The following is a 15,567-nucleotide window of genomic DNA, read 5'->3' as shown; positions in this document are numbered from 1 at the left end:
TACACTACAGAGCCAGCCACCAGCACACTATTACTGTCCACGTTGAATAAACCTGATTCACTACAGCCATGCTCTCAAGTAGAACTGTTTGGCTCTCTGGCTGCCAGCCTTCTGCCTGTTCCCTACCATGCTTTCAGCAGGACGCTCATGTAATACTCTCCTACCTCTAGACACAGTAAGGACATTACTGTAAGCCGTTGCAGCTTGTTGTCAAATTAAGACAACTGTGTCCGTACTGTGATAATTGCTCTCTTCCTCCAGGCTCTTTGGGCTGCCCTGCAGGCAGGCCTGCCCAGACAACTGACTGGGTCCCTGAAAAGGTCCAGTCATTGGGCCCCCTTTACTCATACTGAACTTGTATCAACGTGCATGATGCGCTTATTCCTACATAAACACATACCTGTACACAGGGCCGGTTCTAGCCAGTTAGATTAGGGTGGGCTACTGGAAATAATAGTGGGCAGAGATACCGAAGATGCTCGCCCACGCAGTGCGCGAGCAGACATTTTTTGCTCTTGCAAGATCTCTGCACCTGCTTTTTGGCACATTTACTGTAACATTTACTGTAACGTAAGCTTTTAGACACACCAATGCTGTAGGGGGGTCTACCATGATAGCACTGCTACCAGATTTGAGTCTTCAATCCTTTGAATTTCTTCGAAAGATGTCACTATACAGAAAGATAGTGTGTGTGTGTGTGTGTGTGTGTGTGTGTGTGTGTGTGTGTGTGCGTGCGTGCGTGCGTGCGTGCGTGCGTGCGTGCGTGCGCGCGCGCGCGTGTGTGTGTGTGTGTGTGTGTGTGTGTGTGTGTGTGTGTGTGTGTGTGTGTGTGATAATATAACAACAGAGTGAAAGTGTGAATTTCCCCAAGGGGATTAATAACTGCTAACAAGCTGGCAGTTGTAATATTATTATTGTTTATGTTGCTGTTGAAAATCTATACACACGTTTAAATCCATGAAGGTCATCATTAGGCCCTCCATCTGTGACATTCACATTAAGACTCTGTTATATAACAAGTAAATACAAAGTGAGCTACAAAAGAAGAAGTCTAAAGCTAGTCTGTTGATATTGCAGGCACATGTTTTTTTCTGCAGATGGGGAATAAATTCGCAGAAATTTCCCACTTGCTCTTTTTTATCTTCTATGGAATCACTGTATTCTTGTTTTACATGCATGGTCAAATGCAAGATAGTCAGATGTCAGAAGTCAGATGACTTTCTCTCTGACAACTGGGCATACTCGAGGTGGAACATCACAGAATCAGGATCAAGCTTGACAGTCAGTAAAAAAGAGCAGTGAGTGGATACATATAATGGGATTTAAATAAAAACAGGTTCAACCATTGGTAAAATGGACATGCATGTGCCCAAAAGTGCACAAAATTGACAAGTTACTTTTACTGTATAATTTTGCCATGTCTCATATAGTTTTGAAAACTCAACATTTCCGATATTGCCTAGCCTACAATGTGTATGATATCATGTACCTGTATTGGAAAGAGAAAAGTAGCTGAATTTGACAAAGAGAATCGCAAGGTTAAAAATGTTGTATTACAGAATTTTCCTTTCCAAAGTGTGTCATGGTTGGAGACAGATCATTTAAACGTACAGCAAATAACATGTGAATTTCACTTCACTGCACTCTCTATCCACTGCTAGAAAATGTGTCTGAAAGTTAAACTAAAGCACAATTATTATAACCTACTTCTGCCATCACGAGTGTGACACAGAGAAAGATGAGAAGGAGAGAGTAGAATGAGTGGTCGACTTTTTTCAACACACCTGTGAAAGTGATCCACTTCAAGTTATGGGTTACACAACTAAATGAAGACAGGAAGTCTTTTGACAAAGGGAAACAATGAAAATGGACCATGAATAATTGTTCCAGTGTTCAAGAGTCTTGCTGATAGTGTGACAAAAGCAAGGTGTCACGCGAATAATCACTTGACAGTCATTCTCAGGGCATCCTTTTATCCAACCCAGCTTAAGTTAAGAATATGGGGGGAGGGAGGCATGACAAATGCGTGCATATGGAGATTTTTGAGCTGATATAATAATATTTGTTTGATATTATTTTAAAATTTTACTTCTATGAAATCGATTGTTTTGATGAAACAAAACAACACCACATGAATTAAACTTTGATTAGTATAACTAGGATGTCATTTGCATAGAGTAACAGTTTAACTTTTTTATATGGCAAGCCATTTGAAGTAAAGTTAGCCCAGTAAGCATGCAGTCTATTAAAGTCTTTACTCACATATCTGGATTATTTTGTTTTGGTTTCCAGCACCATTTTTTCTAAAATGTTCATTCAAAGTTCCGGCTGTAAAGTTCAGGCTCGGTAATGTTGGCACGTCTGGCAGCAAGAATTGGTTTCAAAGTCCGAACTTTAGTCAAACAGTAACGTTTCCTGTCTGTATGCTTTATGGTTTAGCGTCAACATATTTTTTTTTATTTTTTTTAAATGATAGCAGCCCTTTGTGAGTCACTTGTGAGGCAGCTCATAGTTGCAAAATATTAACTACTGTGTTTATTTTATTTTATTGATTGTGTTCCTTTCCTTGTGTGGAGACAGCTGCAGTGTAAGTGTTTTTGTGTTTTGATCATATGATGTTGTCAGCAGAAAATGTCTGTAACATTAATGCCTCACTAATATAGGTCAGCTCTACAAACGGATGGTTTTAGAATAGAAATAATATCATTTAATCAGAACACAAAGGTAAGCTCCTGTGTTATAGCAAAATAACAAAAAAACAAACACATTTTTCCTCAAACATAGCTTTTATTTTTTTAAATCCATTCTCCTTATCGCCATGACTGGACAGAGAGTTCAGCTGCGACAAAACACACATTTCACATTTCACGTTTATTAGCAGGCAGAAAGTCCCATTCCCAGGCAGAGCCACTCGTTGGTGAACTGTATGAAGCCTGGAGCTTTGCTGAGGCCACTACCTGTACAGACAGAGACATAGGAAATACAACAGTTAACAATATTATATAATAATATTAAGTGAATCATGTAGGAGTAAAAGCATTGGGCGTCCGCTTGGACTACAACCCACATACCTTGCATTATATTGTGGAGGTTGCAATAGTTGACGCCGTCATCTAACAGGCTTAACCAGAATGCAGACATGGATGAACCCTGACCAACAACCAAAGAGAACACGGTTATACCAAAGAGAACACGGTTATTACATTTCGAAATGTTGTTGCATTCAGTTTTTGTTCATTCTTGGGACCCCTTTGGACAAAAGCGGTAGTGTTTTTACAATGCCTACTATTGTTCCTATAGGTGAGCGTAACTCGACAAATGCATTAAGAAATATATAAAAATAGCATTCCTATCACTGATGGTCTTGTTTGCTGTTGTTATGTCATTTGTAATCATCAGAGGAAAATTGAGAATGTTTCAGAAATATTTCAAAGTTCCTTGTAGCTACTTTAAGATGTATTTGAAGGCAAAAGTATCTCCTATTCCCTCACCTCTATGTGGCAGCCCAGGCTCATAGCTGTGCCCATCATGGTGAAGTTCACGCCCTCGATCTGGCCGACTGCTGAGGTGTGGTTGGCCTGAATCAGGGCTGCAGTCACTGGGCCCAGCTGGATTGGAGCCACAGTGCGAGAGAGAGAAAAATCAGTATCAACTATAATGAAATGAAAGACACCAAAATAAAGCCATGTGAGACTATACTATGTCTATTGGAGTTTCTCACTTTGTATGAGCCCATGGCTTTCATCTGAGTCAAGATGGCCATGCTCACTGTATCACATGGCACTCCAACCAACCTAAGGGAACAGAAAGCATCAAATATATCATCCGCCTGTTTATATTTGTATCGATAAACTCTTATTTATATATATTTTTCTTCGCTTTTTCTTCATAATATCTCATTAACCCTCTCCATTTCAAACTACACGACAAACTAAGGACCAGATCAGACACTTGATTATAAAACATAAAGACTTACCAGACAATCCTGCAGAAGGCGTGTGTTGGATTGGCTGGTTTGCCACTTGTGAAGATGCACAGTCCCAAAAAGAGAGCGCAGCAGGCCACACCTAAAGTCCTAGCAGCCATGATGACGGTTTGTTTCTAGTTCCAGAGGCAGATACTTCCACTGGACTGTGTGGCAGTTTCTGTTAGGGTTAGGGCTTACATACAAACACTGCGTGAACTTGACGACCATTGGCTTGTCATGTGGACCCGTGGAAAAGTGATTTGCATGACGATCCGTGTTAAATGCATGGCCTGTTTCACACCCACAGGTCTGGACTCAGCGGCCTGAATGTGGTTCTCTGGGAGTTTGTAAAAGAAAAAGACAAATAGCCTACCATATGCCTATAACGACACAAAAAAACATGTTTTTAATGTTTGGTGTTCATTTCTATGATAATTATCCTCTAATTGGACATTGTTTTAATATTTGAGTCTTTCTGAGTTACTTTGAGGATCTCACACACTAACTGAAACATGTGCTTCTGTTAAAATGCTGTGTTTACTAATGACAAGGTTTGCCATTTCATCACGGTCTCATTGTTCGCATAATTCATTACCTCACTGTTAACAGTAATTTCAAATGCTCGAGGGCTTGTGGGAAGGCACACCAGCGTGGAAATAAGAAACAACAAGCAGAAGAACACAGTCAACGAATAGCCGCAAAAAAACTCATACTTAAATTTTGGAAGGGTGCTGACAGACACATTGCACCTAGAACGTGTTAGGTTTATCTGGAGTGATAAATTGAAGCATTTTTCAAAAATATGGTCACCTTTTATTTCATTTCTCGATCAACAAACAATTTGAACATACACATAAAAATCACATGTAGCCCCGGATGGGTAGGTTAAGGGGTGGGTAGATGGATTTTTTATATTTTTGCCTCTTTTTTGTGTTTTCTTTGTGTTTTTTTTCTCTCCTTCACCTTTTCTATTATGCTTGTAAACAAATGTAAAATTCTAATTGAAGCAGTTCCTTATTGCGTGTAAATGTCAAGTGATATGCACATATGCTTTCAATAAAAAATATTTGAAACAAGAAGAACACAGTCAACTACTGGCTTTTATTGTTCATTCACGTCATTTAAATTGAACGGAAAAAAACAGCCTCTCACAGTCCCATTCTTCTGCTTTCAAGTACAATCGCAAACAACAGATATTTGTACTGCTAGATCTTTGGGGCCATGTCGAACTGCAAAATACAGTGTGTGCCTCCACTCAGTCTGCAGAGGGCACCATACCACAACAATGTGGCAGTCACAGTGATGTCCAGACTATTTCTACTAAAATTGCAAACATATTCTGCATTGACGAGTACACAGTATGCTAAACTACACAAATGTTAAACTACACAAAAATACAGAGAGAATAAAAGGAAATGCTGAGTTTAAAGTGATTTCAGTGAAGATTTTAGGGCATGTCATTCAGACCACCATGCTTTCCAAATATACCAAAATCAAATCTGATGGCTTGTTCTTCTAACAGGCATGAAAATACACTGTATGCTACATATGCATCAAGCTCAAATTCTCTCCTGTCTACATGCGGAGAGGTGGTTTTAAGTAGTCCCTCTCTGTTCAGAATCTCCCCCCGTGGTCCTGTCTGTCTGAAACACATCAGCCGTACAGATGAATGGCAGTGACAATCTTTCTCTTATCGCTAATGAGGAGCCCTGCAGCGCAAGGCTCTCTAGGCTGATGAGTAACAGCACTCCCCAAACCCCATTAACCATAAGAAAAGTGCAGGGTGTAATGTTGGAGTTGGTCAATTCATTCTAATTAAATTCAGCCTCAATAGCTGAATGCATTCATTTTGGAGTGTTTAGTTTGTAATCAGACAAGTTCGGTACTATTCAATTAACTGCAGCTTTATTTCATAAATCTTTGTGACTGTTTTTTTTGTGTCTGAAACTTGATCTAATCTTTAGGCCCTGCTCTGTGGTGGGGCCCTTTCTTCAAAATGTAGAGTTGTTTCAGGTTTTACATACAGTAGTGTGCATATTCCCAAATACCTTTGATTTCAATACAATTTCTACAAGCTAGAAGTGACACAGCACAACCACCATGGGGGCTAAGTAGGTGAACACGTTTATTTAATCCAGCATTTCTCAAGGTCTAACATCACAAGTGCTTCACAATAAAGGACAGAAGTGAGACATAAAATACAGTCAAAAATGCTGTTACATGTCATTTATGTAAACAAGCCCGGATCAGAGGACCATCGACCTCCAGATGATGTCTAATGTAGACAGGTGGCTGACCATGCAGAACTCCATAAATGATGAGAAGATCTTTGATTTAAATTTGTTGGTGAAGAATAAGTTTAAAAAATACATACAGTACCAAGATTAGAGTCAACTGAAACATGTATGAGCACCTGGTCAGAAGCTTTACAGCAGAATGCCGGACCTCAGCTAAAATTAAAAATGGGCCTGACAGATAAGGGACGTGGCCCACAGTTCACTTTTTCCCCATAGGGAGGTCCTAGCCTTGTGCTTCAAATCACATGGTCAAATTAAAGGCAAACAAAAACTTGTCCTGTGGCCCTGACCTAATCTCCCACCTCTCAGCCATCTAAAGATATAAAAAGATCTGGCCACCTCCTCAAGCCAGCCTTGAGCATGAAAACGAAGTATGTTTGTTTTCATCCACGGCCGCTGTCATCTTGTCAACAAGTGGATGACGTATAGGCTCCGCAGTGTGTGTGGATGGTGGTTTGCTCAGCCCTTATTGGCGGGGATGGTCTGTCGGTGCGATGGTGACTGTTCATGGGACAGTTTTTCCTGTTATGGCATGACCAAGCGCTGCTGTGGAGACCATCTGCTGAACGAGGACTGAGGCTTGAGTCACATTCTGTCTCTCAAGCCCTGCATCATCTGCTAGTGTACTTCAAAACAATGAAATCAACCCATTAGTTTTAAATGACGTGAATTTGAGAGAATATGTTACCTGTCGCTTGTGGTTGAATCTATGTAATGATGAAACTTGCTTTTTGTGTCATGCACAGGCCCAGAATTTATGGCTTTCTAGTCATAACAAATTGTTTTGTAAATGGTTATTAAAACCTTTGCTAATGTTTTATAGACCAGTTATGGGTCATTAATAATAACTGATGATGATTAGCCACCTCCATTCATCATTTGAAGACCTTTTGACCTTTGACCCCTTCAACCCTACAGTTGACATTTAGGTCCAATACATTTACTTACTGACCTATTAATCACTAATAATGCTACACGTTACTACTGTAAAAGCCTTCAAAAGAGGTGGCCTAAGCCTATAGGCTACACTGTTTCATTGATTCATGTAATTTATTTTATTTTATTTTTGTCATGTTGTCATGTGTTAAATTAAAGGTAATCTCCAGGTCCATACTTGTTTCTCCAAAACAGTATTGAAAAACTGTTATTTTAACCTTTATTTCACTAATAAACTCCATAGTACAGTACTGTTCTTGTTTTCCCGTTACCAGAGCAGTAATCTCGTGGTTTATCGCGAGAGTTCCTCTGTTGCTGAGCTAATCCGTTTGGGGCTGAACTGAGCTGTCTGAGTTCGGCTGGTGGTGGAAGTGGACAAGGCAATAATCACAGACAAGGTCAGGAAACTTCTTTGTAGGGGTTTAGATACATTTTAGGATTGAAATCAGTTCACTTTACGTATGCACCTTTCTCGTGCTGCAGCTCAGAGTTCATTGCACGTGATTTTCGCTTGATTTCAACGAGTTTCACAAAACGTTGCTCTTTAGGTAAACAAACGACTACAAAGTTGCAGCAAGGAGTGGTGTTGGTTGATATCTATCTGCTATATAAACTTATATCCTAGACACGCTTAAGGTTTGTTTTAATAAGGTTCAGGTCCAAAGGTCCCGCTCCTGCAAATGAATTGTTGCACTGCAACAACATAGGCCTGTGTCAATGAGTTGTCAGAGGAGCCTCACTAAAACACACACACACACACACACACACACACACACACACACACACACACACACACACACACACACACACACACACACACACACACACACACACACACACACACACACACACACACACACACACACACACACACACACACACACACACACACACACACACACACACACACACACACACACACACACACACACACACACACACACACACACACACACACACACACACACACACACACACACACACACACACACACACACACACACACACACACACACACACACACACACACACACACACACACACACACACACACACACACACACACACACACACACACACACACACACACACACACACAGAGTCCTGTCTGATGTGTACCAGAGTTGCACACACCTGTAGAATGTACCAGATGTCCAGATCTGACATTTGTCTCATTTATTAAAGGTGCACTATGTCACCTTGGGTGTGTCAGAGAAGTGAATATTGTCTGAGGTATTTTCTCATAACTGAATAAACAAACAAAAGGGGATCCCTGGAACACTGTTAGAAAGCCACCTTAAAAGTAGGCTGACTGTTATACTGTTGTTGTTTACAGCAACAGGGCCCACAGTTTGGTTTGCAAATATATTCTTGTCTTGCATTTGCTTCCAGGTGCCTCAAAATAACTTTTTTATGATTCTAGAATTGTTCGATAAGAATTACATTAAGATTTAGTATATTTTGTAAACTGACTACGGGCAATGTGAGCAAATCCCCTTCCTTTGAAAACTGCATAGTGTACCTTTAATACCCGGTCCCTGAAGTGCACCTGAATTGCGTTGTATGTATTATTATACAATGACAATAATACATTCTATTATCTTATCTTGTCTTTCAGGTTGTTGGTAAAAATCCCTGAACACACCAATCAATCATGTCCGAGTTGAGTGGGAAGGTCCAGACAGTCTTGGGTCTGGTGGATCCGGAGCAGCTGGGTCGCACCATGACACACGAGCACCTGACCATGAGCTTCGAGTGCTGCTACCTGCCTCCTCCGGCTGGCGACGAGGCGGTGGCCGACAACCCCTTCCAAATGCGGCACGCCCACTGGCTGCAGCAGAACCCCTACAGTTGCCACGAGAACCTGCTGTTGCTACAGGAGACCGCTGCCGTGCGCGACGAGATGCTGGCTTACAGGAAGGCGGGAGGGGGCGCCATAGTGGAAAACACCACCACGGGCATCCAGCGGGACCTGCCCACACTCAGAAAGCTGGCCAAAGACACCGGGGTACACGTAGTAGCAGGGGCAGGCTACTATGTGGACTGCACCCACTCTGACGCAACCAAGAGAATGAGTGTGGAGAAGGTAGGCCTATACTGTATGGTGGCCCCTGCTATAGTCTGGCCAAAATCTGGCATGCATTGAACACTTTTGTCTGAAAGTTTTCAAGGAGATTGTTGTGGAAAGGTGCTACTAGGAACTTTTACATATTTCTGGAACAGTCTCATTATTTCCTCTGACGATCATAAATGACATGTAACAGCAAACGAGAACATCAACGCAAAGATTTTTTTTTTTTACATAGTTTAATGCTTAATGCCTTTGTCATGGCTATGCTCACCCAGGAACTACAGCCGGCTTAGGAAAAACACTATCACTTTTTGTCCTAAGGGGTTGCAAGAATGAACACAAACTAAAAGTTCCTCGGAGCACCTATAACTGAAGTCAGAATGTGCAGGTCTAGAGTTTGTCATTGGTGCTGTTTGTCTCAGTCGTAAGACAGAAAGCACATCCTGCATCAATGTGTTGCACGTTCTTTGTTCGTGTGCAACGATTTCTTCTTCTGTATCTTTTATAGATTGATGCTTCAAGGTTCTTAAAGGTGGAGTCAGCTATTAGGTTGAAAGCGTATTGTTAAAAATCAGTGAGTATCTCCTCACGATTCTCTACCTGTCCGTACTGTGTGTGCACTTAAAGACAATCCATTGTTAATACACTGCCTAGACTTGGTGGGCCCCCTTTGTTAACACACACACTTTTTTACCTACCAGTTTACAGAGCCATGGCTGTGTATTTACGCCATTTCTTTTTTTCAATGCATACACAGTACGGACAGGTAGCGGACCGTGTGGAGATATTTACTCGATATTAACAATAAGTGCTCTATAGAAAGGCTGACTCCACCTTAAAAAATGACAGAAAAAGGAAATCAGAAAAGAGTCATTGTAATGCACTGATATGTCAGTATCTTGTCTACAAAATGTCGCCCTCCTTTCCTCCACAGCTCACTGACATCATCGTCAGTGAGGTTCTCCACGGCGCCGACGGCACAGACATCCGCTGCGGCGTGATTGGAGAGATCGGCACCGGCTGGCCAATCACAGAGAGCGAGACCAAGGTGCTGAGGGCCACGGCTCACGCCCAGTCACAGCTGGGCTGCCCCGTCATCATTCATCCCGGTAGGAACCCCGCCGCCCCCGCCGAAATCATCAGGATACTACAGGAGGCCGGAGGGGACATCGGAAAAACTGTCATGTCACATCTGGACAGGTGAGAAAGTCCTCCATATCAACTTTGTGTTAGTTCCAAACAATATCAGGGCGAACCTTTGGTAAAAGCCTCACTACTTCCGTTCCCACATTCCCTCCCTGACATTTATTTTTCCCTAATTACTTTTAGAAACATTTTTATCGTGCTGGTCCAATTCCTCTTTGGTGTCATACCACGCAGTGCAGTAGAGGCAGAAACAGACTTGCAGTTGCCTCAAAGATATTTTATTTTTGACAATAAGCAAAGTACTGTTTCATACTTATTGTGTTCTAATTTGTCCACATTCTAATTTTTAAAATATTTTTAGTGTGCCTCTAATGCTGGCAACTCACACTAAAAGCTAAAATCAGGCTCTAGTGTTGTTTACTACATATAATGATACAATTCAGTCCTATTAATTATAGACCTCATCACTGATTACATCAAACTCGAACTTTAGAGAGAAAACACCCTTAGACTTATTCTTTGTTCTTCAAGGGGACCTGAGGGGTATACTACAAAGCAAACTCAACAGAGCCCGGCTCTCTTTTTTTGATCTGGTTCAACATAACACATACCCTCGCTCAGAGCTAACCGGTATCACCAAGGAAGTTATCAACCTCTTATGTTGAACTGGGGTTTCAGCTTCAGGCTCTGTGCGCGTCCCCATGAAAGGGGGCGTTTGACCCGTCATTTGACTCTGCTTCCGCACAGAATGGACTGATCTTGTGCCGCTAACTTTACACAAACGGACTGATTGCGAGCAGCTGAGTAAAAAAAAAAAAGTCCATCGCTGACTTCACTCAAGAGGAAGAGTTTGTCAGTCTGAATGATCACAGAACAGCAGAAAACAGAGAGCCGAAAAAAACTCTTTCTGCAAATAAGGAGAGAGTGGAATGTTGTCAGAAAATGGGGCTACTGAATTGATTAATTTATTTTACAGATCGTTCTCGCGGTGCGCAACGTGACATTATAAAGCAATTAAAGGTTGAACTCAAATTTAAACAGTACACCATTTAGCCTAGTTGATAATCCTACACTTAAGAATCTGATTTAAGTCTGACACTGTCCCCTAATGAATAGCATATCCTATGTGGAAAATCACTTTAGTGTTGAGAAAATTAATTAAATTTTGATTTTGATTTAGGCTAATAGCCCTTTATTTGCATCTTGTAAATACCATTACAATAAATAGCCTAGATACAAAACCTGTAGTCTGTATTTTCCAGACAAATATGAATCTACTGTGAGAAGCTTAACCTGCGAGTCTGCAGCGATGTCCGAACTGTGACAGCTGTCACCTGTCACGTCCCAACTGTAATCGCTACTGATGAATAGAAAGAAGCCTACAGTGAAATAATGTTGCAACCTGTGATTTTATAGAACGCTTCATTAAGAGCCAGTGTGTAGATCGCCAGGTAAAATCATTTGAGGTGAGAGCATAGAGTGGCGCTGCATACTAGGCTATTTTACATTTTCTGCATCAATAACTATGCATGTGGCAAAAAGCTGCAGCGCGATGTTACAGTTCACTCTAATGTAAGCCTTATGTTACGGCTTCGTTTCGTTCATTAACTTGCTGATCAATAAGTTTACTGATTTAACTAGTTGACTCAGTAAGAAGTATCGCTCAGACAATATAGTCAGGTCCGCGGGATTTCAAAAGGTGTAGTTTCCTTAAAGGGCCGCGCTCTAAGAGCCGAATTTAAGCTCAAACTCTGGAACAAAAACTGGTCTGAGCAGGTTAGCCGTGCAGCCTCTGTTACCACGGTGATCTAGCCAGGTAGAAAGAGAGCCACCTTTCGTGATACTGAAAACTCTGGCTTTAGACTCAACAGACCTCGCTCAGCCCTTAATCTCGCTTCGTAGTATACCCCTCTGGTGTATAATTAGCTAATTTGCACTGTGCCCTCATTCAACTGCAACAAGAGACAACTTTTGAATGCATGGCATGTAAATCTTAGTAGAAATAGGTTTAAACTAATGTCCCCTTTTGAAAAGAAAAATAATCCTTATTTGTAGCTCAGTTTTGCATAAAATATGTAAGCATTAAATGCACTTTTAGAGAAAAATTTGTTTAGTCACTGCTACGTTGATATTTTTTACATTCTTGTGAAAGTTGAAAGAATTGCCATTGCATTTTCCTGGGTAAGCTTCATCTCAATGACTCCCTGTTCTCTCAACACAGGACGATATTCGATGAGGGCGAACTTCTTGAGTTTGCGAAAATGGGAAGTTACCTGGAGTATGATCTGTTTGGAACGGAGATGCTGAACTATTCGTTCGACATGGAGGTGGACATGCCCAGTGACAGCCAGAGAGTCAAAACGTAAATTACACCGGTCCGGGTTAAACGTATCATTTTCAGTGCCATGTTTGTGATTGGATGTACCAGAAGTGTGGACACACTGATCGTTGTGTCTGCAATTTCTAATTTGAGATTAGATTAATATTTCCCTTTTCTTTCTGCTTTTTGCTTTTGTTTTACCCTAGAATGTGTTAGAAGCATATCTCCCACCACAGTAGAGGGAGGAGTGTGTGTCAACAGTCAAATTCAGGCGTAACAGTAAAAAAAAACAGGTTTAAAGCTATAGTGAATAACTTATGTTGCCCCCATGAGGAATTCTGAGGAATTACAACAACACTGTTGGCGCGTACATGAGGTTAGCCTTCGGCGATGGAGCATGGATTTAATACCTGTTTTTTTCTTAGCAGTAGAAACAACAACTGAAACATCTGGGTGCTTTGTGGTATTCTTTGAGCTCCTGCGCCAGTGACATGGGGCAACACCAGTATTGTGGAGCTTATAATCAACTTTGTGTCAACTCATTTGCTGTGGCTTGATTGTTACTGACATACATTTGTATGAAAATGTTACTCACTATAGCTTTATAGGTGCTACGAGGAACTTTTTTTTATTTCTGAAACAGTCTAATTTTTCCTCTGATGATCATACATTACCTGTTACAGCAAACAAGGCCATCAGGGTAAATAATTCAATTTTAATATAGTTTTTCTTAATGCCTTTGTCATGGGTATGCTCACCCAGGAACATCAGCCTTTTGTCCAAAGGGGGTGCAAGAATTAGCACAAACTGAAAGTTCCTTGGGGCACCTTTAATTAGTGAAGGCAGATTGGCAATTCCCGTATGTTCCTTACTAAAAATGTGTCAGTTGTGTTGCTTTTAAGGTGCCCTGGTTATTTACGCCTCTTTCTGTTCACTGTTGGTGCCCAGCTTGGCATTTCTGGTGAAGGAAGGCTACGAGGACATGATACTGGTGGCACACGACATCCACACCAAGAACCGTCTGACCAAGTATGGCGGCCACGGCTACTCTCACATCCTGAAGAACATTGTGCCAAAGATGCTGACCAGGGGCATATCCCAGCACCAAGTGGACAAAATCCTCATCGACAACCCCAAACGCTGGCTGACCTTCAAATAAAGCAACACAAACCAGACCAGAGGAAAAGGCCATTTTAAAGTGGCAATTATTTTATGTTCAGGTGATGATCACTGAACACTCCACAATGAATACTTTGAGATCTATGTTGCAATAATGAAAGTCCAAAATTTGTGGTTTAGAAAATGTGCTTCAAACCAATCAGCTCTCAGGGTTTGTGCATGATGTCTTCTAACGTTGATGTTAAATTCAGCTCGGCAAAATGATTTGTAACTACGTCTTTACAATTAAAAAATAATAATTACAGACGGTTCATTCAACTGAAAGAGTTTTTATACAGGTTGTTATTAATTCAAATAAGATTTTTGTATTGTTGATTAAACATTATTGACTTTGTAAGCAAATTCTATAAAGGGATCCTTGAAGGATCGCAATAAGAACTCATGGTTTGGTCCTGTTTTTGTCTAAAAAAAAATAGCCTTTTCCTTGATATCTGAATAGATATCATTATCATTGGTCTACATTGGTACTGGCAGAATGTGCCGCTTATTGATTTTCTTCCATTTCAATGTCACAGTTTATTTCTCTGTGTTTGTCAGTGATGTTTTCCATGCATGCGTGTTTTGTATGGGATGATAATAATGAGCTTGTTAGTAATCAGTATGCTGCTCTGCTCCTGGCACAATGCGGCTGTGCTAGATGAGTTGTCCCGTTGGCCCTCGGTGGGTAGTCTGGGGCATCTATGGGAGGCCCGGATGAAGGACACACTCTCCTCTCATCTGGGGAACAGGTGGCCTCCACAGGGTGACTTCACCACATGATCAATGGGGCCATGGCTATACAGCTGACTGACGACTATGTAACTTTGATTAATCTTCTGAGAGGTTTAGGAAGGGAGCCAGAGGATTTATTATTACTATTATTTTTACAATATTTAATTTTTTTATTTTTTTTACACATTAGCTGACAGTCTTATCTGTATGGGGCTTAACAATCAGCAGGCAGATCGATGGACGCCCTCGAAAACATTTCTGTCAGTGTGAGTGTCCAGTTTTGTGGCGGTGACTAACCACCATGTTTCTTCCAAACAGCTGTCACATTGAGACAAGAAAAAATGAGTTGCTCCAATGATTGTTTGGTGACAGACAGTGCTTCACATGGACACGGTCTTATCTTTATAGATATCTTAGTTTCATCTTAAAGTGTTTGAAATGTCATCTTTATAGTCATGCATCACAACATCTTTATACATCTTCACTCAAAATGCAACAACTGTCGAAAATTATGTTTAAAAAAATAAAGCACATACGGACTTACAACACTGTGAACAGAGTGGAGATTATGTGGAGTATAATTTTAGCCTCTATAATTGAGTGCTAAAGGTCAATACATTGAACTTTTAAATCGACTTCCACTCAGTGTTACCACAGAAGCTACATTATGTCAGCAAACTTAATTTGTTCAAGCTAAACACTTCATTCCGGGTGCAATAGCGACACTAATCAATCCGACAAGGGCACAATTTAGTGCTGTACACATTTAAAATGTAATTACACTGTATAAGCTCTTCGCTATTGCACAGTACAGTTCTCTTTTTTTTCTGCATGACGTCCTCCACGTCCCTTTTGGACCCTTTTGCAATGTGGTGAAAAATGGATGAGTTCTGTCTCTGATAATCCAACTGACATTGAATTAAGCATGAGCAGTGAAGCA

General features: G+C 40.9%; 1 protein-coding gene across 1 annotated transcript; it reads left to right on the top strand.

Annotated features, from left to right (window-relative positions):
• The first annotated feature begins 7,527 nt into the window (after positions 1 to 7,527).
• On the top strand, positions 7,528 to 14,990 carry pter (phosphotriesterase related). The gene is made up of 5 exons (XM_080034498.1): positions 7,528 to 7,598; positions 8,819 to 9,286; positions 10,206 to 10,471; positions 12,639 to 12,779; positions 13,686 to 14,990. The coding sequence occupies exons 2-5, from the start codon at positions 8,855 to 8,857 to the stop codon at positions 13,894 to 13,896; spliced, it is 1,050 nt and encodes a 349-aa protein (XP_079890624.1). The 5' UTR covers positions 7,528 to 7,598; positions 8,819 to 8,854; the 3' UTR covers positions 13,897 to 14,990.
• Positions 14,991 to 15,567: the final 577 nt, after the last annotated feature.

This window comes from Ammodytes marinus, assembly GCF_949987685.1.
Source record: "Ammodytes marinus genome assembly, chromosome: 9".
In the NCBI taxonomy this organism is placed as follows: domain Eukaryota; kingdom Metazoa; phylum Chordata; class Actinopteri; order Uranoscopiformes; family Ammodytidae; genus Ammodytes; species Ammodytes marinus.
The sequence above is the reverse complement of the archived record's forward strand: the minus strand, read 5'-3'. Positions and strand labels throughout refer to the sequence as shown.

Bases quoted from the DNA above. Each gene is read 5' to 3' on its own strand.
- pter (XM_080034498.1), top strand. From the start codon at position 8,855: ATGTCCGAGTTGAGTGGGAAGGTCCAGACAGTCTTGGGTCTGGTGGAT. The intron at 9,287-10,205 runs GTAGGCCTATAC...TTTCCTCCACAG, and splicing joins AGAGAATGAGTGTGGAGAAG to CTCACTGACATCATCGTCAG. The intron at 12,780-13,685 runs GTAAATTACACC...GTTGGTGCCCAG, and splicing joins GACAGCCAGAGAGTCAAAAC to CTTGGCATTTCTGGTGAAGG.